Raw genomic sequence first — 26,052 nt, 5'->3', positions numbered from 1 at the left:
TGTGGCATGTTGGTTAAGAATTCGGACTTTCCCAGTCAGATAAGGCTGAGTTTCACTCTGTTCTGCTACTCACTGTGTGACTTTGCACAAGTTATGTAACCTCTCTGGGCCTCAGTTTCTCTTTGTGTAAATGGGATTAATAGTACCAACCTCACAGAACCCTGTGAGAAATTAAATGTATACAAACTAACACCCCCTACTAGCACACAGTAGCAATGAAAACAAAGCAATACAAAAACCTAACTGGGCTTTCTTCTAATTTAGTTCCATGGCTTTTTCCTCTCAACTCATTTCATTATTCTGATTTAGGGAAGCCTGGGAAATTTTCTGAACCATCCTTCCCCACCTCCACCTTGGACCTCCCCCTTTGCATTCTTCTCTAATCCTCAAACCCAAAGAGAAGAGATTCCTTTCCCTTCTCCCTTGGGAGTGTTGGGGACCAGATCTGATGGGGGATGAGGGAGGGGGAGAGGAGTCAAGCCCTGCTTTCTTTCCTTCCATCACGTCTTTCACCTAAGAAGGGAGCCCAGAACTAGTTCCACAGTGTCTAGGGGGTCATACTTCTGGCTCCAAGTGGAAAGAAGCCATGAGAGAAATAGGCATCTGCTTTCCACCAAGCCGCTTGGTTCCAGAATGGGTTTGGAAAGAGTGAGGTATGAGATCACAGATTCTAGTTCTGGTCAGTGGGGGCACTGGGTCAGATTTATTGCACTTGCAACAGAGTTTAAATAAGTCCTGGGTGTCTGGTGCCAAGGTGAGGGAAGGGTTGGGCAGAGAGAGGAGGGGCAGCATCAGTGCAGCTGGCAGGCAGAACCCAAATTCTGCAGGCCCAGGACAGTGGGCTCCCCTTTCTCTGGGGAACAGGGAGGGCCTGTGTCTGGCCAGGCTGAGGTTCCAGATCTGTTGCCATCATGGCCCCTTCGGGGTCCTGGGAAATTCCTGGCTTCTCCTAAATCAGGGTGAACTGGGCCTCCAGGATCAGGTCTGGAGCAGTCCCAAATATAGTCCCAGATCTGCCTGGATTAGGTGTCAATGTCTGAGTCTGGGTTCCAGATCAACTCTAGACCCCAGGCTGGATCTGGCCCCATTTGAGTTCTGATTCCCCTTCGAGCTGGGCTCTGGGCAGCATCTATCCTTGTGGCATCTGTCCTGAGCTGGTCCTGGGGCACCATCCATAGTTAGTGTTCCTTCTTGGCCCACCAGAGTGGGGCTGTCCAGAGCTGCCAAGTTCCAAGTTCTTAGCTGGGGGCTTCTTTTGGATCTCTGGCAAGGCTGTGGACAGATCTTTGCAGGTTGGAGCTGGACAGGAAGTCCTTGTGGCATGTCTGGCCCAAAGAACTGTGAATGGATTTCCTAGTTATCTTTCCAAGTTGTTTCAGGAAACTCTCCAAAATGCAAAGGCTTCAGGGAGGCTGGGGCCTCTGTCCCTGGATCTGAGTTCCCCCATCCATGAAGAGGGTATGTGTAAACAAGGGTCCTTCACAGTGCATGGGGGGGAGGGATCCCCAGCTCCTCACCCGCCTGGCTCTGGCCCTTCAAGTATGTCTCTGGGCTGGGGAGAGGAGCTTCTCCCTGGCCCTCAGCACCTTCAGGAAGTACCCAGACCCCTCCCTTTCAGTAGAATGAGGGTGGGGGGACTGGTTCTTCAGGATTGGGAGTCTGAAATTGGGAGGACTCAGGCATCAGAGGTGGCTGGAGGCTTGAGCTGAGCTTTTTCCATGGCGGTGCCATATGGGAGGGAGCGTTTGAAGAATCCGAGCTGATAAAGGGGAAAAGAGGGAGAGTTTAGGTACTATGGTTGCCTTTTCTCCACAGCTCTTATCCCAAGAAGTAATAAGGAGGACTCTAGTGCCTCCAACCTCTACATCTTGCAAAGTGGCCTCTGAATTCAGGCTAGGACTACTCTTCCAAGTTATGCAATGGACCCAGGAGGACTAAACTTGGGGGTGGTTTTGCATGGTGGGTATCTTTTGCCAGTGTTTTTAAAATTCCCCAGTTAAGCCAGAAATGGCAGATAGGTTTGAACTCAAGCGGCCAGTCTGATTGCTTAGTAGTGGCTGCTTTTGTTTGTTGGTTTTTGAGACAGGGTCTCACTCTGTTGACCAGCCTGGAGTGCAGTGGCATGATCATGGCTCACTGTAGCCTCAAACTCCTGCGCTCAAGCGATCCTCCCACCTCAGCCTCCAGAGTAGCTGGGACCATAGGCACGCACCATCAAACCTGGCTAATCTTTGTGTTTTTTTGTAGAGACAAAGTCCTAGTGTGCTACCCAGGCTGGTCTTGAATTCCCGGGCTCAAGCTGTCTTCCCACCCTGGCCTCCCAAAATGTTGGGATTACAGGGGTGAGCCACCACAGTTGGCCATGGCTGCCTCTTGAGAGAGATTCTGAAGCCACTTTTAGGAGATGATCAGTAGCCATTTCTAGGTTAGTGATGACTGCCATGGATTTTTGGAGAAACTGACAGCACAAATGCCATGTATTTGTAATCTGTGGGTTCCACTGATTTTGCAAGTATAGGCAAACTTACCGTCTTGAGTCAAGAGGACCCTTTCTAAGCTAGGGGCTATAGAATGAAGTGAGGGATCCTATAGGAAAGGTTAGGATGGGATGCATGTAGCCAGGACAGAGGTGGGGGCACATGGCTGGTGAACTAGTCTAGAGGTAGATACTTGGGACTGTGCCAGGTCAAGGGCAGAGCCTGATGAGAGGGTGGCCAAGTCACAAGCAGGATGTGGCTGACCTTGTAGAGGATGTAGATGAGTAGACCTAGTAGCAGGAGGCCAAAAAGGATGGCTAGGATGATGATCCACAGTGGGACACCATAGCTGCCTTCTGCCTTGGTCCATTGCACAGCTGTGGCCACCTGGGGAACAAGTTGGGTGAAGTCAATGAAAGCTCAGAAGTTCTTTCCACCCTATACTTGGCCTCCACTTGTCATTGGATCTAGACCCACTTCCCACCTCTTATTTTGAACTAACAGCATTCTGAACTTAAAAATTTAAGTTCCTAAAATGTACAATATTGTCTCTTACTTTCAGGCTTTCATATCATATCCATTTCTTTCTTTGACAGAGTCTCACTCTGTCACCCAGGCTGGAGGGCAGTGGTGCGATCTCGGCTCACTACAACCTCTGCCTCCTGGTCTCAAGCGATCCTCCTGCCTCAGGCTCCCGAGTAGCTGGGACCATAGATGTGCAATACCACATCTGGCTAATTTTTGTATTTTTTTGTAGAGATAGGGTCTCACTGTGTTGCCCAGGTTGGTCTTGAACTTCTGAGCTCAAGAAATCCGCTTGCGTTGGCCTTCCAAAGTGCTGGGATTACAGGTGTGAGCCCCTGCGCTTGGCCTCATATCTGTTATTCACCTCTCCCCAGGATATCCTTTTACTGAATGACTAGCCTGGTTAGTTCCTATTTATTCTTCAGGTCTCAGCTTGAACATCACTTCCCTGACCCAGTTAGACTGGGTTCAGGTGTTCCTATTATGTGTTTTCATAAATATCACCACACTTGGAACACTGTTGTTTCATGAGGCTGTGAACTCCAGGTTCACAGTCTTGCTTACCACGCTGTCTCTGGCATCTGCACAGTGCTTGGCGCATATTAGATTCTCAACAGTTGTTAACAATACCAAGGCCAGCCCTCACCCATGTCCCAGCCCTGGTTCCAGCACTCTGAGCCCTGTATTCCCTCGTCCAGTCCTCTGGCCCTAGACTCACCTGACGCTCCTTTTGGGGCAGCTGCCGAGGCAGGATTCGGTAGGGCATCTTCAGGGCTTTGTACACAGCCTCACACTGCAGGCTAAATGGCTGGTGCTCCCGCTGTGGGCGGGGGAAAGTTGGTCAGCACATCCTCTCTTGGGATCCAGAGGACATAGGGTTCCCCATGGTCTGGCTGGGGTTGTGATCTTTCCCTATTTTGAACTCATTCTTCCTGAGTCTCTCGCTCTCTCTTTTTTTTTTGAGACAAGGTCTTACACTATTGCCCAGGCTGGAGTGCAGTGGTGTGGTCTTAGGCCATTGCAACTTCCACCTCCTGGGCTCAAGCAATCCTCCTGCCTCAGCCTCCCAAGTAGCTGGGACTACAGGCATGTACCATCGTGCCCACCTAATTTTTGTTTTGTTTTGTTTTTTAGAAGTGGAGTTTTGCCATGTTGCCCAGGCTGGTCTCAAACTTCAGGGCTCAAGTGATCTGCCAACCTCGGCCTCCCAAAGTGCTGGGATTACTGGTGTGAGCCACTGTGCCTGGCCCCTGAACCTCTCTTGATGTTCCTTATATGGGATAACAAATGTGTAACTGAATAATTGTAACTGGATAATATATAATTAGATGACTACATGTTCAATATAACAACTTTTTTTTTTTTTTTTTTTTTTTGAGACGGAGTCTCGCTGTGTCCCCCGGGCTGGAGTGCAGTGGCGGGATCTCAGCTCACTGCAAGCTCCGCCTCCCGGGTTTACGCCATTCTCCTGCCTCAGCCTCCCGAGTAGCTGGGACTATAGGCGCCCACCACCTCGCCCGGCTAGCTTTTTGTATTTTTTAATAGAGACGGGGTTTCACCGTGTTAGCCAGGATGGTCCCGATCTCCTGACCTCGTGATCCGCCCGTCTCGGCCTCCCAAAGTGCTGGGATTACAGGCTTGAGCCACTGCGCCCGGCCTAAAAACTTTTTTTTAAAATTATTAATGTGCTTTGAAACCAGGACAGTGCCTGGCCTGCAGTGTGTGCTCAAGAAGTGACTGCTCTTTACTATTCCTACATGTGCTTACCTCTCCACTATGGATTCATCTTCCATCTCACTGTTTTTCTAGCATTCTTTCCACACTGGTCTCCCTCCAGCCCTCCCTCCTCTGAATGGGCCAGGAAAGGGAAGCTGCTGCTCCCACTGTGGTCACTAGGTGGCGCCAAGGACATACAGCTTGGTCTACACAAGGGCAAGGAAGGGGAGCTGGAGTGCTGGATCCCATTCACCAAAGAAGAGGTGGCTACTGTAGTGGAGAAAGGGGTGGGTCAGTCTAAGCAGGCCCAAAGGTCAGGGGTCAGGGCTGAGGTAAGGCTCCCTCACCTGCAAGAAAGTCTTGGCCCAGACTCGGAAATGCAGCTGCAGACTTTGGCTCTCTTGTTGGTGCAGGGGCCCGAGCTCGCAGCGCAGCCTCAAACACTCAGCCTCCGGGCATTTCTAGGAAGAAAGAAGCTTGAACCTGGTGTTCTGCCCTTGTGGTCAGGGCAACCCGAACAAGTGAGAACCCAAACAAGTACTCAACGCTTTCCTCCACACCTCATTCTCTGTCTGACTTACCAGGATCTGAGGTCCAGAGGAAGCAGAGCTGCGGCTTGGAGCTTCCCGTTTTTGCCGGTGGTGCAGGGAACCCTCGGGATCCAACTATAAGAGAAAGAGAGTATTGGGCCCCTTTCCCATCTCATTACAGCTTCTGAGTCAGCCGGCACCTGGGTTCCAGAGCAGCTTCAACCTCTTCTTTCATCTATCTATTTATTGATCATCCAACTGTTCGCCGCCTGTGTGCAAGGTACCGAGCTCGGGGTTAAAATATGCAAATGAAGAAAACTTGGTTCTTAGAGTTCACGCTGCAGGAGATGCTTAAATAAATAATTAGGTCCATGTTCCTGTTTTTGCACTGGCTGTTCCCTCGGTGTGGAATGCTCATCCCTGAGTCTTACAGATAGGTTCAACCTTATCTTTCAGGCCTCAATTCAACAATGACGTCTTCAACAGGTTTTCCAGTGGTTCAATTTAAATCGTATCCCCACAGCTTACTAACACTTCACTTCATCACTTTTCAATCCCTGTTAATTTTTCTCCTTCTCTATTTTCTATGTCTATCACCCTTCACTAGAATGTAAGTTCCATGAACGCGGAGACCTTGTCAGTTTTGTTTGGTACAATATTTCCTGGGCCTAACAGGGTTCAGTACAGGCACTTATTTAATTCAATGTTAATGAGTAAATGAACTATAAAACAGGCATTGGGGCCCAGAGGAAAAGGTTTGAAGAAGGCTTCCTAGAGGAGGTGGCACATAACTGGGCCCTAGGGGTATGCCAGTAAACAAAGAAGGGATAGTTCGGGCGGAAAGAAACACAGTGGATGAAGGTCCTTCTTCCTCCAGAGGCTTTTGAGGTACCTCTGGGTCTTGTGACCCTCAGCCCTAGCTATAGGCACATCCTCATTGCCTCTTGCAGGCCCCCAGCAACCTTCCCCAATCCCTCCACCTTGGTTCTCTGAACCTGCTCCTCTTCCCCATGCCAGTGTTCAGGCCCTCACCTCCAGGCCCTTTGGGTTAATGGGGTGATTGGTGGTGCAGTTGAGTCCCGTAACTCTGGTCACATATAGGAGCTGCTGACCTTCCAGAGCCTGGGGACAGCTGAGCTCCAGCACGCCCTGGCTAATGGAGCTGGGGCCTTGGTTGATGAGCTGAGGAGGGAAGAACACAATCATCATGAGAAGGAAGGGAATGCTTCTGCCCCCTTGAGACCCTGGATCACCGTGGTTCCACTATACCCTGCTGTTGGGCTCCTATCTCAGAGATGAAGCAGGGAAGCAATGGGCAGAGGTGAAATCCTCTCTAGCCAACACTTTTGGAGGGGGCTCCATCTTTCTTTCCAAGCCACTCAACTGGCCTGTCTTCTGGCTGTTTCTCACAGGACTCTGCCTCATGCCTTTTCATATCATTATCCCTTCCTCCTCTCTCTCTCAGTACCTCACGTGGGTTCCAGCCATCTGTCACTCATACTATCTCTCCTTTCCCTTCATTCATTCTGGCCCTGCCCCTTTCCCTCCTTACCTCATAGACATGGTGCACAGCAGGTCCCACGTCCTCCTCCTTCTGAGGCTGGTCTCGGGGATGCCAGTCGCTTACTGGGAATAGCACTGCCTCAGGCTTAGAGACACTAAGGAGGAGGGTGGTTTAGAGGAGGGTGGAAAGAACCCCATATGCATCCTTCCCTAGAAGTCTGTCTCCCCTCTCAGAAAGACCCCATTATGCCTGGCACTGACCCGTTCAGGGTGACCTGGGCCTGAGCCTCCACGGAGAGCCGGAAGGAAACCACGTCGCTTTGCGAGTTGTTGAGATTCTTGCTGTGGGATGGAGGCAAGACTGAGGTGCTAGAGTGCAGCCAGTGAGAACTGTGCCCAGCCCTCCCTTCTGTCCCCAGCTCAGCCCCAGCCTAGACACACTCACTCCCTACCTGAGGATCTGGAAGTCAAACTGGATGGTTTTCTTAGTGTCCCGGAGATGAGGGACTGTAAACCGAAGGCCACCCCACAGCTGGGGACAGAAAAAGAGGAAAAGAGGGCAGTTGGACTGTGTATTTCACTCTCCCTCCCCATCTCACAGCGGTGCTCTCGGCTGGCTGGTTACCGCCCTCAGGTATGCTCTCCCTCTGTCCCATCCTCTTTCATCCCAGACTCACACTGGCTCCTGCCTTCATGGGGTTGCCCAGGTCACACACCAGCAGGCGGCTCTGGTTCACGGCAAAGTAGTCACAGCTCAGGCTGGAGAAGTTCTGGAGGTGGGGTGGGCACTGGTCAGGTTTTGGTGTCCTCTCTGGAGAGGTATCCTCCCAACTCCCACTGGAGAATCTCATCTCACCCCTGGATGTCTGACGAGTCCTGAGTACTCAGCCTCTGGAGGGGCGGTCACCCGAAGCTCAGCCTCATAGGCGCCACCCTCACCCACATTCTGGGCATGGAAAGTGAGGTTCAGGGCATTCTTGTCACCCAGGTACACATGGTTCTGCTCCCTGGAAGGGACACAGAGGGTAAGGGAAACTGGGGAATTAATCCTCAAACCAGGACAAAGGACCATTATAGGAGTAATAATACAGGGCCGGGCGCGGTGGCTCATGCCTGTAATCCCAGCACTTTGGGAGGCTGAGGCGGGTGGATCACGAGGTCAGGAGTTCAAGACAAGTTTGGCCAAGATGGTGAAACCCTGTCTCTACTAAAAATAATAATAATAAAAAAATTAGCCGGGCATGGTGGCAGGCACCTGTAATCCCAATTACTTGGGATGCTGAGGCAGAGAATTGCTTGAACCTGGGAGGTGGAGGTTGCAGTGAGCCGAGATTGTGCCACTGCACTCCAGCCTGGGTGACAAGGGCATGACTCCGTCTCAAAAAAAAAAAAAAAAAAAGAGTAATAATACAGTAATAATATATACTGTTTACTGAGTTCTAACTCTATGGCAGGCACTAGGCTAGATTTTTTATGTAGATTATTTCATTTAATCTTTCTAAAAACTCTGAGAAATAAATGCTACTATTCCCACTATACAGACAAAAGAGTTAAAGCTCAGAGCAGCTGAGCAACTTCCCAAGGCGACACAGCTAGTATGTCCCTAGCTGACTTTTTCAGGTGCCAGGTGCACCTGGAACTCCCTAGCTTACCGTCAGCCGTACTTACCCAAACACTTCCAGCTGCAGGTCAGGCACACAGATGTTGTCTTCTCCACAGTCCAGCAAGATCTGAGCCTGGGGAGCAGGGCAGCCTTGAGAGGGGAAGTTTAGACCCATTCCTGGGCTGTAGGCTCTTCTCTTTCCAGGGCCCTGCCCCCACAGTCCCCAGGCCTCTGTCCTCCCAGGTCCCTTCTCCCTGCCCTGTCCTCACCTTGTCCTCTATCCGGCTCTTGCTCTGGTAATGTAGGGCTGGCCTGAGGCCGTGGCTGTCCACTGGGGCTTGGGGGTCCAAGGAGAAGTTGAGAGCGATGTGAATCGGGGAGAGTTTGTCTCGAAATTCTGACTCATTCTGGGGACAGAGGAGAGAGTTCACAGAGTCAGGGGACTCTGGAGACTTGGTGGTCCTGCTCCTCAGCCTCTCTCATATCCCTTTGTCTGCTTAGGGCCCAATTCTGACCATTCTTATTGTTTCAGAGGCCCTGGCAGCCTGCTTCCCAGCTCCTCTGACAGAAGGTCTCCCTTTCTCAGTCCCCACAAGAGTCCCAAACCCTTCACTGGAATCCCCCAAACTTTTTCCCTTCAGGAGGTGCCCTCAGTTCTATGTGGCCACCCTCCCTGGCCAGTCCACACCCCGCCCTCTGGGCTATACCCTGAGGTAGATCTTCATCTCTCTGCAATCCTCTCGAGCCCCATTCTGGATGAGCAGGGTCTGGGTCAGGGTTGCCTGCCTGGAGGCCAGGAACAGTGCCCGCCGTACCCCTCCCTTCTGCTTCTGCCAGTCCAGCTGAAGTTCCACTGTGAAGCCTGCAGCCAGGGACATATAAGGGGAAACTGCTTGTCTCTCCTCATCTTTTCAGAGAGAAGAAATGTCCCCAGGTACCCAGTCCCTTCATTCCCTGTCCTAGGGCCTGAGAGATCGAGGCAGTCTCCCTCACCAATGGAGTCAGCAACGTGTTTTCCAGAAGCATTGAGGCAGAAGCTAAGGTTGATGCTGGAGAAAGACCAAGAAGAAAGCTGGTGAATCCAACTGGAACAGACATCCTATCCTCTACCTATCTCCCAGCCAGACCCAGACTAGGACACCCCCATTTTCCCCCTTCTGAAGGCAGACTTGGTGCCCCTGCCCACTCCCAGGCTCAGGTCTCTGCAATTTCCTGGGCACCAGCTCACCAGGCCACAGGGTTCCCCTCTAAGCTGCAGCTGCGCTCCTCTGGGTTGAACATGGCAGGGAAGATGGTGAGGGAGGCACTGGCAGACACGATGGGGCGGCCCCTGCCAAGAGTGGATGTGGGGTCAATAGAATTAGGACTCCTCTGTAACCTGGACACAGGAAACTGATGCCCAAGCCCCAGAATGTGTGTCCTCTGCATTGATTTTCCCAACCTCAGCTCTGTTGAGAAATTTCCAGTTCCAGTTCCCCCAGGTTGTCCCCTCAACTCCCCTTGGAGTTCATACCTGTATACCACAGCCTTGTCCACACCAAAGGACCCCACAATCAGATCTGTAAGAAGTCAAGAAATCACCTCTTACAGCAAGCCCCAAATCAGGATCCTTTCTTCCTAACCCCTCCTGGTTTCAACGCTCAGGGAGGCTGAAGTGAGAAGACAGCGCCCTCTGTTGGAATTAGCTAGAACGGCACCCAGGAACTTTAGGAAAGGTGCAGAAGAGAGGGTAGCGGTCAGTGACCAGGGAATTTTAAGGTGAAAAGGGGCCTGGGGCACAACTCACCAGGGTATCCGTTGCCATCCAGGTCTCGGCCTCCTCGAAGGGCAGAGCCAAAGAAGTCTGGGGTGTGACTGGCTGCCCACAGGGGTTGCAGAACCTGGGAAGGCTTAGAGCCCAGCCCTCCTGGGCCCCCAGGGAATACAAACACTACTCCCTGCTGGGTCTCCCCACCAAAGGGAGCCCCAATGGCCACATCTGGAAGACACAAGAACACACACTAGTCAGCAGGCCAGGAATCCAGGGGCCCAAATCTCTACTACCAGACCCCAGGACCTAGGATCCTAGTTTTTTCCCATCTGTCAGTCCCTATATTCTAGTCTCTTCAAATCCCAAGACCCAGACAGTGGGATTTTAACCCCTCGGGAAGTCATGGAGGTCTGGGTATCTTAGCTGACAGGCGCCCTCTCCCCAAATCCCTTCTGACTTGGGCCCCTGCCTCCCCTTTCACTCTCTGAGCCCATGGTACTCACCATTGTAGCCATCCTGGTCCAGGTCCCCCAGGGGGGTCAAGGAGCTGCCAAATCGGCCAAACTCATCATGACCAGTGAGGGTAAGGGTGGGCGTGGGCTCTATGCCGGCTGGGTGCTGCAGGTAGACGTAGACCCTGCCCACCTCCTGAGGCCGCCCGTCAGGGGTCCGATCCATGAGCAGCGGTGCCCCCACCAGCAAGTCATCCAGCCTGAGGGGAAGGGCAAACCCAGGCATCTCGATACCCTGTCTTGCCACCCCACCCCAATCCTAGTGCCAGAAACCCCAGGCACTCTGGATTCCATCGAGTCAGAAGACCTGAGGTCTCTGATCATTAGCTCTCAGCTTTCCTTGTCCCTGAGCAACAGGGAATGCAGGTATGAGCGAGAGTCTAGAGAAAAAGGCCTGGAGAAATTCTCCTTGCATTTTCTGTCCCATTCCCACTCTTCCCTCCTGGAGCTGGGAGAGGTATCACAGTGAGCTCATTTCCCACTGCTCACCCGTCCCCATTGATGTCTGTGGCAGCCACTGCATAGCCGAAGTAGGAGGCCATCTGGGGAGGACAAAGGGGCAGCACTGGGTCAGAACTAGAAGGTTCAATACACAGGATCAAGAAGGGCTGGGAAGTTGGGCTGACAGGTCAGGGCTGGGGCTTCGTTGGCAGAGGGCCAAGCTGGGGTGGGATTGAGGGGTATCCTTACCTGTTCCCCTGAGAAGTTGTAGAGGGATCGGATGTCTGAGCCATTAAGGATGGTGACCTGGGGGATGAAGAGATAGGCCCATTGGTCCTGGGATCCCAGAGTATCCCATGGTTAAAGAATGGATGTGTACAGGACCCCCAGGGGCAGGCATTCCTTACAGATGCAGACCACTGTCCCTAGCTCCCTCATCAGCTTTGCCCTCATATTCCCACCTCTATGCCAGGTAGCTCTACCCTATGTCTGCTTCACTACTTTTCTGCATATCAATCACCAACTACTGACAGATTTGTATTTATCTGTTCCTTGTCCCTCTCTACCCACTAGAATGTAAGATCAATAGGGGCAGGAACTTGATTTTGTCCTTTGCTTTCTCCTCAGAGCCTAAAGTCATGCTTGGTGAGTAGCAGGCACTCAATAATTGTGACTGAATGTGCGCTGGTGCCTCAAACCCATCATGTTCAAAACCTAAGTCATCCTCATCCTCCAGTCCCCCGAACCACAAACACCATGTCTCCCCTATGTTCCCTTAGTGACTGGCCCCACCAGGCCTCTTGAATCCTGGTATGAGCCCTTTCCCAGGACTGCTGGGCAGATGTCTTGACATTGTCCCTGCCTCCAGCTCTCCCAGCAGATTTAGGAGGCTACCTCTGGCTTGGAAATCCAGTGGCTCCCTGCAGTCACTGCCCAAAGTCTCAACTTCTTGGCTGGTCCTCCAAAGCTCTGGAGAATCTGGCCCTAACCTATGTGTTTTTGCTCAACCTTTCCATATTCTACTCATCCTCAATCAGCTCATGAGTCTGCTAAGCTGGGCTGAAATTGTTTCCTTTTCTTCCACCTCGTTCGTGCTCCTGCACAGGATGCCCTCCTGACTCATCTCTGCTGAACCTTCATAGAACCTTCTCTGATCTGTCCTCTTCCTTTTTAAAAATTTTAAATTTTTATTTCCTGACTCCCCAAACTTGTTATCATCCTTTTCCTAGAAAGGAGATTATTCCTTCCCCTAAACTGCTATGTCACTGTATCCACTTTTCTGAAGTTTAGCAAAGTGCAGAAAGAATGCCGATATTGGATTAAGAGAGACCTGATTTTTTATTTTTTTTTTATTTTGAGACGGAGTCTCGCTCTGTCACCCAGGCTGGAGTGCAGTGGCGTGATCTCGGTTCATTGCAAGCTCCGCCTCCCAGGTTTATGCCGTTCTCCTGCCTCAGCCTCCCCAGTAGCTGGGACTACAGGCTCCCGCCACCAAGCCTGGCTAATTTTTTGTATTTTTTTTTTTTTTTTAGTAGAGACGGGGTTTCACCGTGTTAGCCAGGATGGTCTCAATCTCCTGACCTCGTGATCCGCCCGCCTTGGCCTCCCAAAGTGCTGGGATTATAGGCATGAGGCACCGCGCCCGGCCGAGAGACCTGATTTTAAACCTACTTACTAACTGGTTGATCTTAAGGAACTTACTTGGTCTCTTAGAACCTCAGTGTTCTCACATGTAAAATACAAATGATAATATCTACCCCATAGGCTTGTTGTGAAGAATAGAAATCATGAATAGATAGTGCCTGATGCACTGAGTAGATAAGAGAATGAATAGTTGCTCCACTTTAGATCATAATTGTATGAGTGTCTTATCTGTCATACTTGATTAGAAGCATCTTATAAGATGGGGTATGATACCTTATTCATCTTCTTATCTCTTACCTTGCCTTAATAAATGTTGTTAATTGAATGAACTCCGCTGGCACTCTTATCTGTATCTTTTTAAAAGCACTTGTCCTCGTCTAATAATAACATCTGCCAGTTGTACATTGCCCAACAATTCACTGACTACTTTCACATGCATTTTCTCATTTCATCCTTGCCAGAGCCTTGTGAGGTCAGAACGATTGTTATCCCAGTATACAGAGAAGAAGGAGGCTCAGAGAGGTTCAGCAGGAAGCAGAGTATGAATAAAGAGCAGAATGATTCTGCCAGAGTAAGTGCCAGAACTTGAATGCCAGTCTGCCTCCAGAGCCCGTGTTCTGATCCACCTTTTTGAGCCCTTGCAAACTGCCATGCATGGTTCTTTGTGATTAGGCAGGGGAGGAGAGGAAGTGAGGGGTCAGGCTGGGTCTTACATAGCCGTAAGTGAGGTTCCCTTTGGGCACACCAGCAACAAAGTCTGCAGAGAGAAGAGAAAGTTGTGACTTAAGGTCGGGGAAAGGGAAGTAGATAATGGTAAGTGGCCGAGTTCACGGGCTATCTGGCCCTGGGCCTCTAACCACCCCCCTCCCTTGGCCCCAGCCTGGGGACACACTCACCTTCTGTGTCATCACCACTGAATTCACCTACAGCCACAGAGTATCCTGGGGGACAGAGTGGGTGGATGTTAGGATTCCTGCTTTGGGGACCCCTCTGCTCTGGCCTATCCCTCAATCCCTTCCCCACCCCTGCTGGGCCTTCATAGTCAGCAGGCACATGGCAAGTATGGCAGGGGTGCTGGGGATGCCCGAGTAGGAGAGGGGAGGCAAGGGGGTGAATGAGGACAGGAGCACTTGAGGTTCTCCCTCTGCCATCCCTTCCCCACTTGCTTGCTCACCTAGGTAGCTGTCATCATAGATGGAACTGGCCTGGCGAGTCTGCAGCTGCCCCTGAACCAGGTTGATCAGGTACTCGGGGTAGTAAGATTCTGCAATCTGCTCCTGAGTGGCAGACAGGATCTGGCCTGGAGCGAGGATGAAGAGGGAGTAGATGGTGAGGAGGTGGCAAAGGGGGCTTGGGGCTCTGGGGGCTGACTGGGTAGTATTTCAGAAGTCTGGTTCAAGAAAGGGAAGCATGGGGAGGGTGGTGGCATGTAAGTTTCAGGAAAGGAAGAGGAGAATTGGGAGTAGGGTGGGAGGCTATGTGCCAGGGGACTTAAAGAATGGCAGAAACACGCTGGGCACGGTGGCTCACGCCTATAATCCCAGCACTTTGGGAGGCCAAGGCAGGTGGATCAGGTGTCTAAGACCAGCCTGGCCAAGATGGCAAAACCCCATCTCTACTAAAATTACAAAAATTAGCCAGGTGTGGTGGCAGGCACCTGTAATCCCAGCTACTTGGGAGGCTGAGGCAGGAGAATTGCTTGCACCCGGGCAGCAGAAGTTGTGCCACTGCACTCCAGCCTGGGTGACAGCATGACACTTCGTCTCAAAAAAAAAAAAAAAAAAAAAAACAAAGAATGGCAGAGAGAGGACTTACCTTGCCAGAAATAGCTTCCTGGTCCACCTAAAACCACACGACCAGTCTGTGGGTGAAAGGAGGGGAGTCCAACATCTGGTCTCGATCCCCCTGTGTCCACCACCCACGGCCCCTTCTCTCCCAGACCACACTCTCACCTTAGTGAACTCAGCACTGAAGCCTCCTTGGCAGTAACCCTGTCCTGCTGCCCAGCTGAAATCTGTGAGGGGAGAAGGTGGTGAAAATGAGCCCTGCACAGATGGGTCATCCAGGAAAGAAGAGAGGGCATAGGTAAGGGCCTCCCTGGACTAGACAGTAAGCATAAAGGCTAACTAACTGGGTTAACCTTTATCTTAAGCAACTTAGAATCTCATGGGGGTATATGGTGGGGGGCACGAGTCAGCCCTAAGTATATGAGACACTCCAAGTATACGAGAAGGCAGACATGGGGCACAGGCCCCCTCTTTCCCCTACCTGAGCGGCAAGGTGCATACTCCAGAATTCGGGTGAAGTTATCTGTGGAGAGGTAGCAGGTACCCACAGGGTCGCTGAGTGGCTCCTTCTCTGTGCGCCAGCTGTACAGTGGAGCGCATGCCTGGGAGGGCCCAGGAGGAGGGGTCTCAAATTCAGTCCAGTAAGGCCCTTCCTCCTTCCCTCCAGGCCCGGCTTTACCCAACCACTGCCCATCCCCTGGCCACCACACCACTGAGCCTGCTGGCCCCTCACCAAGATGGAGGAGCCATGGGCTCGAACTGTTGCCCCGAACCACTGCAAGGACTTGTACTCCACAGGCTCCTCTCCCTCTGAGCTGGACAGTGAGGACTCCAGGAGCCGAGAGCCTTGTGGGAGTGAAAAGAGGGAGTCTTGCTGAGCCATGGACAGCTTAGCTCTAGGGCAGCCCCTACCCTCAGCCTGGGGATACCCAACAAACACTTCCAAGCCCTGAGACGCCATGACTCACTGGGAATGCAGAGTTGGTAAGGAGCTTAATTCTGCTTTGTGTAGCCTGTTTGTGTAGCCTGACTCACCTCTCCACTACACACATACACATACACACACACACATACACACGCACGCACACGCACACAGAACCTGGGCTTTCTAGAGTTGCCTCCCCATGGCTCCTGCTTTCTCACCCAACTGAGATAAGGACGCCTGCTGTGGAGTAGGGGCAGGAGGGTGGTGGGGAACAGTGGCTATTTCCCAAGACAGTAACCCTTTGGCTGAACTTCTTTGTCTGTACTTGGGCTGGGTCTCTAAGAGCATCTTGTTCCACCTCTTTTTTTTTTGAGATAGGGTCTCACTCTGTTGCCCAGGCTGGAGTGCAGTGGCGTGATTACAGCTCACTGCAATCTTGACCTCCCAGGTGCAAGTGATCCTCCCACCTCAGCCCCACAAGTGGGTGGAAACTATGCCCAGCTAATTTTTGTGTTTTTTGTACAGATGGGGTTTTGCCATGTTGCCCAGGTTTTTAAAAATTTTTATTTTTTTTTATTTTTTATTTTTTTTTTTGAGACGGAGTCTTGCTCTGCCACCCAGGCTGGAGTGCAGTGGCCGGATCTCAGCTCACTGCAAGCTCCGCCTCCCGGGTTTACGCCATTCTCCTGCCTCAGCCTCCCGAGTAGCTGGGACTACAGGCGCCCGCCTCGTCGCCCGGCTAGTTTTTTGTATTTTTAAGTAGAGACAGGGTTTCACCGTATTAGCCAGGATGGTCTCGATCTCCTGACCTCGTGATCCGCCCGTCTCGGCCTCCCAAAGTGCTGGGATTACAGGCTTGAGCCACCGCGCCTGGCCTAAAATTTTTATTTTTTAAACAGGGTCTTGCTCTGTCACTCAGGCTGCAGGGCAGTGGGGCAAGTACCACTCATTGCAGCCTTGGCCTCCCCACTCAAGTGATCCTCCCACCTCAGCCTCCCGAGTAGCTGGGACTACAAGTGCTCACCACTATGCCTGGCTCATTTTTTTTTTTTTTTTTTTTTTTGAGACAGAGTCTTTCTCTGTAGCCCATGCTGGAGTACAGTGATGTGATTTCAGCTTACTGCAACCTCTGCCTCCTGGGCTCAAGTAATTCTTGTGCCTCAGCTTCCCAAGTAGCTGGGATTACAGGCAAGTGCCACCATGACTGGCTAGTTTTTGTATATTTAGTAGAGATGGGGTTTTGCCATGATGGCCAGTCTGGTCTCAAACTCTTGGCCTCAAGTGATCCACCTGCCTCAGCCTCCCAAAGTGCTGGGATTACAAGCATGAGCCACTGCGCCTGGTCCTGTCTAATGTTTTTGGTAGAGACAGGGTCTCACTATGTTGGCCAGGATGGTCTTGAACTCTTGGGACCAAGTGATCCTCCTGCCTCAGCCTCCCAAAGTGCTGGGATTATAGATGTGTGCCACTGTGCCCGGCCTCTCCGGTTTTTATTTCTGGAGACAGATGGCCCTAGTTCATAACCTCACTCCGATGTTTGCTAGTTGTACAACCTTGGATAAGCTACTTAACCTCTGTCTCCTCACTTAGAAAATGGGGAAAATAATACCTTATATAGTTGTTGAAAGGATTAAGTGAACTAATACATGTAAAGTGTTCACAACTGGGCCTGGCACGGAGCAACTGATAGCTGTTAGTCTCTGTCTTCCTCCCATCCATCTGTGTCTACTCAGACCTTGAGCTCCTGAGGGCAGTGGCTTAGTCATGTTTCAACCCCTGCAGCACCAGCACAGTGCCTGTCATGCACTGTCACTTAGTCAGTACTTCGTTAAAGCAACTGAATAGTTTGTGCAACATTTCCCTGTCTTTGTCTGTGTTACGGCCCTGGCCTCCCAGAGTTGTGGGTGATTCAGGGGAAATGAGAGCCACATGTTTCTGAATCATGCCCGTCCTCCTTGGGCTGGGCTGGAGGGGAGCGTGGAGTGAGTGCCATGGGGATCCACTGTAAGCAGCTGGAGCACCAGAGCTGGTGCTGAGCGGTCACGTGGCCGGGGGTTCCAGCAGGCTCCACCCCTCACCCCAGGCCCCACCCAGGCCTTGCCCCCAGGCTGCAGTCCCACCCAACAGTCCCTCTCTGAATTTCACTGGCCTACCTTTGCTGTCAAATTCAATGGGGGTGCACTGTGTGGGGCTGGCACCCCAAGGACAGAGGTAGACAGCACCACCCTGCAGCACTCCTGGCTGGCTGGTGTTAGCCTTGGGCGCTCCCACCAGCACACTGACCCTGTGAAGGGGAAAAGAGAGGCAGTTCAGGATGGCTCCTAGCTCTTCATTGGTGTCTGGAGGCAGGAAGGACCCAGACCTCTAGGCTGGGGCTGGCTGGGGGTGGAGTAGATGCCCCCTGGGTTGTATTTATATCTCAGAAGATGCCACAGATGCCAGAGGCACAGACTGGAGTCAGGCGGTCCCCATGTGCCGCTGTCACTAACACAACCCTCTCCTCCTCCCGCCATTCTCTGTCCTCTCCTACCTTCCCCTGTTCATAAAGAGAAGAGGAACCAGAGTCAATTCCCAGAAGGGGAAGAGGGGCCAAAGCCTGTACCCCCGGCTTCTCCCTCTCCTATATGCACCTGCTGAGATTAGATGTGCAGCCTCTGGAACCCCAAGGTCCTGTGGAGCCTCAGGGTCTGTCATCTCGCCTATATACTCTCCTCCCAAGCCAAATCCCCTCCCTGGGCCAAGACCCAGGCATCCGGCTGCCCAGCCACCCGGCCTTGGGGCGTGTAGGAGGAAAATGTGAGTCTTGGAAATCAGGCAGCAGGAGTGGAGAGAGGAGCTGGAGGACAGTGAAAACAGATTGTTCCACTGGGCCTGGGCCTGCCCTCACCCCGGCCCTGGTGTGGACCTCCCCTTCCTGGCTGGGTCTCTGTCTCAGCCCCTGAACCCCTTTCCCATAGACCACCCCCTGCTGACTGAATTGAGTCTTCTCTACCGGGGTCCTAGTTCTGGACATAGTTCCCCCTGAGACCAGAAGTTTGCCTCTGTTGGAGGTCCTGTGTAATGGGATGGTCATAGCTAAGGGGCTGGGCAGTCCTCCTGCCGTCAGCTCTGCCTCATTCATCCCTCGGTCCCTTGCCTCCAAGACTTCCACACAGCTCTTGGCTCTCTTGGCTTTCCCCTAAGGGTCTCCTGCCAGGACTTGTATCTGGCTGCCTGGGCAACTCGACCCAGCTTCTGGACCAGTGCCCCTGCCAGCCTTGGCCTCTGCTCTGCTCCGTGTCTGCCTTTGGCACTGCTTCTCAGTCTCTCTGTCCCTCTGCCCCTGTGACTGCTTGTTCTCTTGGTTTTGGTTTTTGGATCCTATCTCTCTATCTCAGATTTTACATTTCTCCATCTCTATTGGTTTCTGTCCACTTTCAGCTTTCAGCCCGTCCAATACCTACCCCTTCCCTGATATTTGAATACCTTCCTCAGCTTTCTCACTAGGCAAGAAGGCCCAAAGTGAGGGATTATGGTAGAGGTTACAAGAGCTGGGGGTATTTTCCAAGAAGACCAGGTATACTGAGGCAGGGAGGAGTGGCCCAGGAGGTATAGGGGATGGAAGCAGCAGAGAGGGCAGTTCCGAGGGGACGGAAGTGGGGAGTGAGGAGGGGTCTGTGAGGGTCAGTGGTGAGAATGGAGGGGAGAGAAGGCAGGGTCCAGAGGAATAGGAGATGGGTAGGCTGAAGAGGGAGAGCTCCTGAAGTTAGGGGGGTGGGGAGGGGAGGTGCCAGTCTCTGTTACTCTGGGGACAGGAAATGTTTACTGCCTGTGGCTTCCTGTCTGTTTCCAACCTCTCACTTCTCCGTTTGTCTCCCACACCCCCACCTCCCTGCCAGGCCCCACCCTTCTCACTCAGGCCTGACATCCAATTGGGGGGGTCTGGCTGCACCGCCCCAGGGCTGGGTGAGGCGAGAGGAGTAGACCCCTCTCTCAGCAGGGGCAGCCCCCAGAGAACTTGGTTGCTGCCTTCAGGCTCTAGAAAGCAGAAAGGGCCACCAACCTGAACTAGACCAGAACAGTAGAGGTACAGGAAGCAGTGAAAGGAGCGCTGGACCAGGAGCCAAGAGTTCTGGTTCAGGCACTAACTGTGGACTTGGGCAGTACCCTCTCCCTCTTCCTCTGGGTGAAGAAGAGGTTATCTCAAAGTTTTCCTGGATCTCCGGGCTAAGGCCAAGGGACCCTATTCCTGTTCCCAATTTGTCCAACACCTACTGCTCTTGGAGAGGAGCTGAGCCTGACACTTCTGGGGTGGCCTGAGGAAGTAGCCTGGAGTTTAGTAGGTTGCAAGACAGAGAGTTTACAAAGCTTGTAAAGCCCGCAAGTCAGGGGCATATCCATTCCGGCTGTGTGATGGTTCAAGATAGCTGGCATGCAGGCAAGTGACATAGACCCAGGCCTCCTTTCCTGCTGCCAACTACCCATGGCTTATACCTGGAGAGTCAGTGGCCCTTCCATCCCAGCAACCTTAAGTCAATCCAATAAATAGTGCCTCCCCTGCCAACATGCCAAGTGAGGTGACTGGCGCCAGGGATGGCATGCAAGCTAGTTTGTCTTTGTTTTCCCACATCTTGTTCCTGCTTCCTAAATCCTGCAGCAGTTGGGCACTTTTAGGGGTCTAAGAAGTTAACAACGAAGGGTCCGTGGGCTATTTTCAAGATTTCAGAAAGGCTAACGGAAATCATGCATTTACCAGATAAGGTGGCCTAGGCTAATTAAAAGTGTATTTGCTTTTGGCTGGAATTATATCAACTTATGTGGGAACCTGGTTATCTCATGCTGGTCAGAAACTCTGATTGGCAGCTATAGATGTTTTTGGTTAATAAAAAACAAGAAAAGCGTCAGACGCGGTGGCTCACGCCTGTAATCCCAGCACTTTGGGAGGCTGAGATGGGTGGATCACAAGGTCAGGAGATCAAGACCATCCTGGTTAACATGGTGAAACTCTGTCTCTACTAAAAATACAAAAAAATTAGCCAGGCATGGTGGTGGGCACCTGTAGTCCCAGCTACTCAGGAGGCTGAGGCAGGAGAATGGCGTGAACCCAGGAGGCTTGCAGTGAGCCGAGATCGCACCACTATACTCCAGCCAGGGGACAGAGTGAGACTCCGTCTCAAAAACAAAACAAAACAAAACAAAACAAAACAAAACAAAACAGCCGGGCGCAGTGACTCATGCTTGTAATCCCAGCACTTTGGGAGGCCAAGCAGGCGGATCACCTGAGGTCGGGAGTTTGAGACCAGCTTGACCAACGTGGTGAAACCCTGTCTCTACTAAAAATACAAAATTAGCTGGGTGTGGTGGCGCATGCCTGTAATTCCAGCTACTCAGGAGGCTGAGGCAGGAGAATCTCTTGAACCCGGGAGGTGGGGGTTGCGGTGAGCTGAGATTGCGCCATTATATCCCAGACTGGGCAACAAGAGTGAAACTCCGTCTCAAAAAAATAAAAAATAAAAATAAAAAAATGAGAAAAGGAATTCATTATTTCTTACTAAATACAGTTTGGCAGGTACACTCTTCTGAAATAGAGTCTGAGAGAAGAAATAATTGCCATAATTTATTCTGAAGCCTCAGAAATGGAAGGGTTGGTCCTCAGAGACACAGACTACCATAGCTAGAAGGCACTGTAGAGAGCACCCACTGGTTTTAAGACTTTACTGTAGGTGCCTCAGGCCACATGGCATAAAGGCAGGCTGGCCTCGTTCTGACACTCCTTAAGAAAAAGTTCAAAGCTGCTCACCTCGTCCCATGTTCTCATTCTGTAGATGGGAAAACTATCTCAGAGGAGTTAAGTAATGTGCTTAGGTCACTCAGAATCCCTCCCAGAATATGAAGCAGAAATCAGGAATCCTGATTTCTAGGACAGCATTCTGGTCTACCCCATTGCCAACTGATTCCCTCCTCTCATATCTGCTGTCTCCCCAGCTTTTGATTAACCAAGTCCCAGTTCAATACTGGGTTACTGTTTGACTCTGTTGGCCTGACAAGGTCAGGGGTGGAGAGCAGCAAGTGGACCACTGCCCAGCTCCTACAGGTCCTACAGTAGCACGGGTCAGGCCAGAGGAGGACACCTGGTTTGGGGTACCCCAGTGCATTCACAAGGGATATGTATGATTGGCTGGGGAAGAAGAGCTGTCTTCACTTGTGGCAGTTGCAGAAGGAAACAAGGGGCTGAGCTGAAACTGGCCTGCCTTTCAAGCTTTCAAGTGTCCTGGGCCAAGTCACTGTCTCTTTTCAAGCTTTGGATTCTCTGGCATAAAATGATGGATTTCCCTTGAACGTTTCCTAAACTAACTTCTGGTTCAAAATTTCTATGACTCCTGAAGCCTCAGTTGTTTTTATTTTTTGTTGGTTTGTTTGCTGTTTTTTTGAGATGGAGTCTCTCTCTGTCTCCCAGAGTACAGTGGTGTGATCTCAGCTCACTGCAATCTCGGCCTCCCAGGTTCAAGCGATTCTCCTGCCTCAGCTTCCCGAGTAGCTGGGATTACACAGGTGCATGCCAGCACACTTGGCTAATTTTTTTATTTTTAGTAGTGACGGGGTTTCACCAGTTTGGCCAGGCTGGTCTCGAACTCCTGACCTCAGGTGATCTGCCCGCTTTGGCCTCCCAAAGTGCTGGCATTACAGGCGTGAGCCACTGCGCCTGGCCAGCCTCAGTTTTTATATATCTAAAAATGGGGCAATAATGCTTCCTTGGCTTTAACACAAGGATTTTTGTTGCAATCCAATGGAAAAATCGATACGAAAGTGCTAAAGGAATATAAGAGACTATTGTTACTATCACCAGTATAAGCAAATACTCAAAGCAAGTAAGAAATGGGGGAGAACTTAAAGAACTAGGCAGTAGCCAGGAAGGAGAGAACCAGAACCAGAAACAGCTACCCCATAAAAACCATGCTGCCCATCTATTGATCACCCTCTGCAGACCAGGTTCCTTTTGTATATGTTTTCTCATTTAGTCCTCAGAACTCCGTTAGTTAGGTGTCTGATTTTCATGGGAAGACCAGGCTCCAAGAGCTTAAGTACCTCACCCTAGGTACCAGGGTACCACACAAAAAACTAGTAAGTAGTGGGGACTCACACCTACCTCTGTCTGACTTAAAGCTTTGCCCTTTCCTACTATCTAACTGCTTTGGTGCTCACCCTGTCCTTTAATGCGGTTTTGGTGTTCACCAAGAGAGGAGATGCAGGAAGAACAAGAACACTGAGGCTGTCCCTCTTTGGCAATGGCCGTAGGTGAGGGGCTATGTTTGTCTTGTGTTGTGGGGAGGTGGGTGAAGGCCTAGCTGTGGTGGGAGAAGGTCACTGGGAAGGTAGAATGTTCTACTCTAAGAGGGTATTGTAAATAGGAAATGAGAGGGAAGGAGTGCAAGCTGGACACCTGGGTTCTCTTGGGAGGGGAGATGAGCAGAAGGGGAGGGGAAGGGATGAGCACTGGGGTCCTGTTTTAGAAGAGGACTTTAGGGACTATAGGATCAGGCCAGGGGCCAGACAGACACCTAGGGGACCAGGAATGTGTGAAGTCCGGATGTTTTAGAGGAGTGTTTTAAAGGGAAATTTAGGGGAGGTGGAGAGTAAAGAGAAGGTTAAATGCCAGACAACTAGATACTCTGATCTGCGAGAGGAGACCTCATCTCCTTCCTCCCTCCCTCTTTTTTACTCCATTAGGGCTGTGATAAGAAGTTTGAGGGAACCTGGGGGAGACCAGGCCTGGCAGAGGCTCCAGGCCAGGGTGATGCAATGGGGTTTGGGCAAAAGGCCAGGGGGGTGGGGTGGGGGTTGGGTGGGGACACTGAATAGCCCAGAACCAACTGCCCGGGCCTAATCATTTTTCTTTTCTCCCATCCCCAAGTCCTCCAGACAAAGGAGAATTTGCCTTTCTCCCCAATTGTATTAGCTAGATTAACCCCTTTTCTCCAAAAACCATAGGGACTGAGTAGAGATCAGTTAACTGTCTCATGTGTAAAAACAGGTCACTTCTGACAGAATTCCCCTCAAACTCTGAGATCCTGGGGGTGGGGTGGGGGTAAGCAGTAGGAAGCTCCCAGCTCAGAGATGTAGAAGAAAAAAGGTTACACCAGTCATTGTGGAGGACCAGGAATCTGGCATCTGTGGCCTAGCCCAGGAACAACCACCTACCTCTTTTGCTTCCCAATCTCCCCCATCCCACATTTAAACAGACACCCTTGGTTCTAATGTTGCTTCCACTCAAACTCCTGTTTCCTAAGCCTGTCAGCACCCCATTTTCTAGGCACTCGGGGTCCGGGTCTGCTTATCACTCTGCTGAGTTGGGAATAAGGATCCTCCTTTGAGACTTTCAGGGTCCTGAGTCCTTCATTCTGACGTTCTTGGCCCCACGGAGCCGGCGTCTCCCCAGCTTCCGACCCCAGCCCCAGAAGTCCCGGTCTCAGCACAGCTCCAGCCGACCAGCTACAGGAAACCAGCTTTTCTCTTCCTCCCAAGAGCTAGAGGAAGAGGGAAACCGCCCACCCCCCTTCACGCGCGCACACACCCCTCCCGACACATCCCGGCACCCGCCCTTGGCTGAGTTCGCCCCCAGTCCCAGCGCCCCCATTGCCAGGGTCCCCTCACTCGCCCCCAGTTCTCGGATCCCCTCGCCTGAACAGAGAATGGGGGTGGAGGGAGGAGTAGGAGACAGAGGAGAAAGGAGAGGGAACCGCCGTTCCTCTCTCGGGTCTTCCCCAGCCTGAGTTGAGGGGGGGAGGGGAGGATGAGGCTGGCCCCCATTTAACCTTCCGACCCCCTCAGTCTCTGACTTTTCTCCTTCTACACGTAGTTCATTCGGCTTCTACCCGTTCTCTCGCCGCACAATGGCCCCTACGGATCCCGAGGTCTCCTGGAGCCCCCCAAAAGCCCTTCCGGCCTCTGCGCCCCCACCCGCCTCAGGTCCCAGCAACCCACAGACTTCAGCCAGAGACCCTCAGCTCTCCATTCACGCGCTCTCCTCTCTCTTGGCCCGGAGACCCCTGCCCAGACTTCTCCAGTTCCGTGTCCTCTCCCCACCCGACACATGTCTCCCCACTGATCGCAAACGCCAGGGCCCCTCCTCACCCGCCACGGTGCCCTCCCTACTTCAGCGCGGGCCCCCAACTTTAGCGCGGGCCCCCAACTGCAGCTCTAGTCCTTCCAAACTCCACCCTCAAACTCAAACTCTGGTCCCCTCCAGACCCCAGCCGCGCCCCCAGTCTCCAGGCGGCTACCCCACCCCCATCCCTTCGCCAGCCCTCCTCACTCACCCGTCTGTTCCCGGCCGGTAAAACTCCACTGAGAATCCGAAGAAGGAGCCCGGGGGCCCCGAGAGCACTGCTGGGGCCTCCGCGTCAAAGTTGAAGCCCCCGACCCTGGGTGGCGGCGGCAGCAGCAGCAGCAGCAGCGGCAGCAGCGGGGGTCGGCGCCGGGGGCCCCAGCGCAGCTGCACGGCGTGGAGAGGGGACTCTGGCGTCCGGCTCCCCATAGCGCCCGCTCTTCCCTGTCCTGGGGCCACCGACCCGGAGCCGCTTCCTAAACCTCCCAGAGGCGAATGACTCAACGCGGGGAGGAGTTTGCCAAACTCCCGGCTGAGCCCTCCCCCCGCCTGCCGAGGGGGCTGGCGGGGGGGCATTCCTGGGTCCCTGGAACTCTGAGCCCGCGTCCCCCACCCCTAAGGGGCGTGGGGGGAGGCGCACCTCTCCAACCCCCTTTCTTTAGCCCCAGCTGGAAGCCGGTTGTCTGGACTGGGTTAGATTGGGCGGGTTTGGGTTCTTCCCCCTCCTCTCTGCTTCCCCCTCCTTCCTCCCCACTCCTTTCCAGATGTACAACGTAAACGCTCGGAAAACGAGTCGGAAAAGGGAGCGGAGAATTTCCTAATGAGGAAAGGAATCACCTCTGGTGGGCGGAGGAAGCCTGTATATGTGTGTGGGGTCTCCCTCAGTGCTTTAGGGAGGAGACTTTGGGGTCTAAAGAGACAGGAGACTCCTCTGGCGTCCGGCCAACTGGGATTCCCCCTTGCCTTCCGGGGCCACCGGGTGCCTGGGTTCTAGCCAGCTGGATTTGGGACACAAGAGTTCAGGTACAGATACAGCGTTCGCAGTCAGCTTGCTAGAGGACCTACACCGGCTCCTCAAGTTCCGCTGCCTCCTCCTCCAAGCTGCTAGTATTGAAATCCCAGGAGTCTGGGGTCATTCACCAGGAGGATTCTGCTCCAGTTTGCCCCCTTCTTGGTCCTACTGTATGTAAACCTCTGCTGAGCCCCTTCCTTGGATCTGACAGTTAACCAAAAGCCTGCGAGTGGCTGGCCCCTCAGTACGTTCTTGATTAAACTCACCTGATTCCTACAAACCTGGAGAATTGTGAGGGGTGGTGGTGGTAGTGGGAAGTCTTGCAAAGGGACCCAACCTTCAACTCCTAACGGCTGTAAACACTGGGAGCTCTGGCCAGGCACGGTGGCTCACACCTGTAATCCCAGCACTTTGGGATGCCCAGGTGGGCAGATCACCTGAGGCCAGGAGTTCAAGACCAGCCTGGCCAAAATGGCAAAACCCATCTCCAGTAAAAATACAAAAATTAGCGGGACGTGCTGGTGCGCACCTGTAATCCAAGT

General features: G+C 52.3%; 1 protein-coding gene and 1 long non-coding RNA gene across 3 annotated transcripts in view; one reads left to right on the top strand and one right to left on the bottom strand.

The window, feature by feature from the left end:
• LOC104670561 overlaps nucleotides 1–21,936 on the top strand; it is a 64,226-nt gene extending 42,290 nt beyond the window's left edge. The window contains exons 2-5 of the long non-coding RNA XR_749149.1: nucleotides 13,163–13,272; nucleotides 15,287–15,468; nucleotides 15,788–15,861; nucleotides 21,895–21,936. This is a non-coding gene — a long non-coding RNA (uncharacterized LOC104670561). The remainder of the gene's footprint in view (nucleotides 1–13,162; nucleotides 13,273–15,286; nucleotides 15,469–15,787; nucleotides 15,862–21,894) is intronic.
• ITGA5 (integrin subunit alpha 5) lies at nucleotides 669–25,202 on the bottom strand. 2 transcript variants are annotated; one of them, XM_010373863.2, is made up of 30 exons: nucleotides 24,710–25,202; nucleotides 17,567–17,697; nucleotides 15,222–15,334; nucleotides 14,970–15,090; nucleotides 14,654–14,715; nucleotides 14,517–14,562; nucleotides 13,876–14,001; nucleotides 13,598–13,642; nucleotides 13,415–13,458; nucleotides 11,307–11,363; nucleotides 11,106–11,158; nucleotides 10,608–10,816; nucleotides 10,141–10,332; nucleotides 9,868–9,913; nucleotides 9,583–9,684; nucleotides 9,348–9,403; nucleotides 9,062–9,216; nucleotides 8,624–8,761; nucleotides 8,420–8,487; nucleotides 7,608–7,758; nucleotides 7,429–7,521; nucleotides 7,204–7,283; nucleotides 7,013–7,093; nucleotides 6,801–6,906; nucleotides 6,281–6,430; nucleotides 5,300–5,383; nucleotides 5,066–5,179; nucleotides 3,721–3,822; nucleotides 2,742–2,864; nucleotides 669–1,759 (listed from the first exon to the last, which is right to left on the bottom strand). In XM_010373863.2, the coding sequence occupies exons 1-30, from the start codon at nucleotides 25,072–25,074 to the stop codon at nucleotides 1,676–1,678; spliced, it is 3,297 nt and encodes a 1,098-aa protein (XP_010372165.1). In that variant the 5' UTR covers nucleotides 25,075–25,202; the 3' UTR covers nucleotides 669–1,675. The 2 variants fall into 2 exon arrangements, 1 of the variants encoding a protein (XP_010372165.1); XR_749150.2 differs by lacking the exon at nucleotides 669–1,759 and adding an exon at nucleotides 4,770–4,988 and having other exon boundaries at nucleotides 2,842–2,864.
• Between the last annotated feature and the right edge of the window lie 850 nt (nucleotides 25,203–26,052).

The sequence above is a fragment of the Rhinopithecus roxellana genome, chromosome 10 (assembly GCF_007565055.1).
Source record: "Rhinopithecus roxellana isolate Shanxi Qingling chromosome 10, ASM756505v1, whole genome shotgun sequence".
Classification (NCBI taxonomy): Eukaryota; Metazoa; Chordata; class Mammalia; order Primates; family Cercopithecidae; genus Rhinopithecus; species Rhinopithecus roxellana.
The sequence above is the reverse complement of the archived record's forward strand: the minus strand, read 5'-3'. Positions and strand labels throughout refer to the sequence as shown.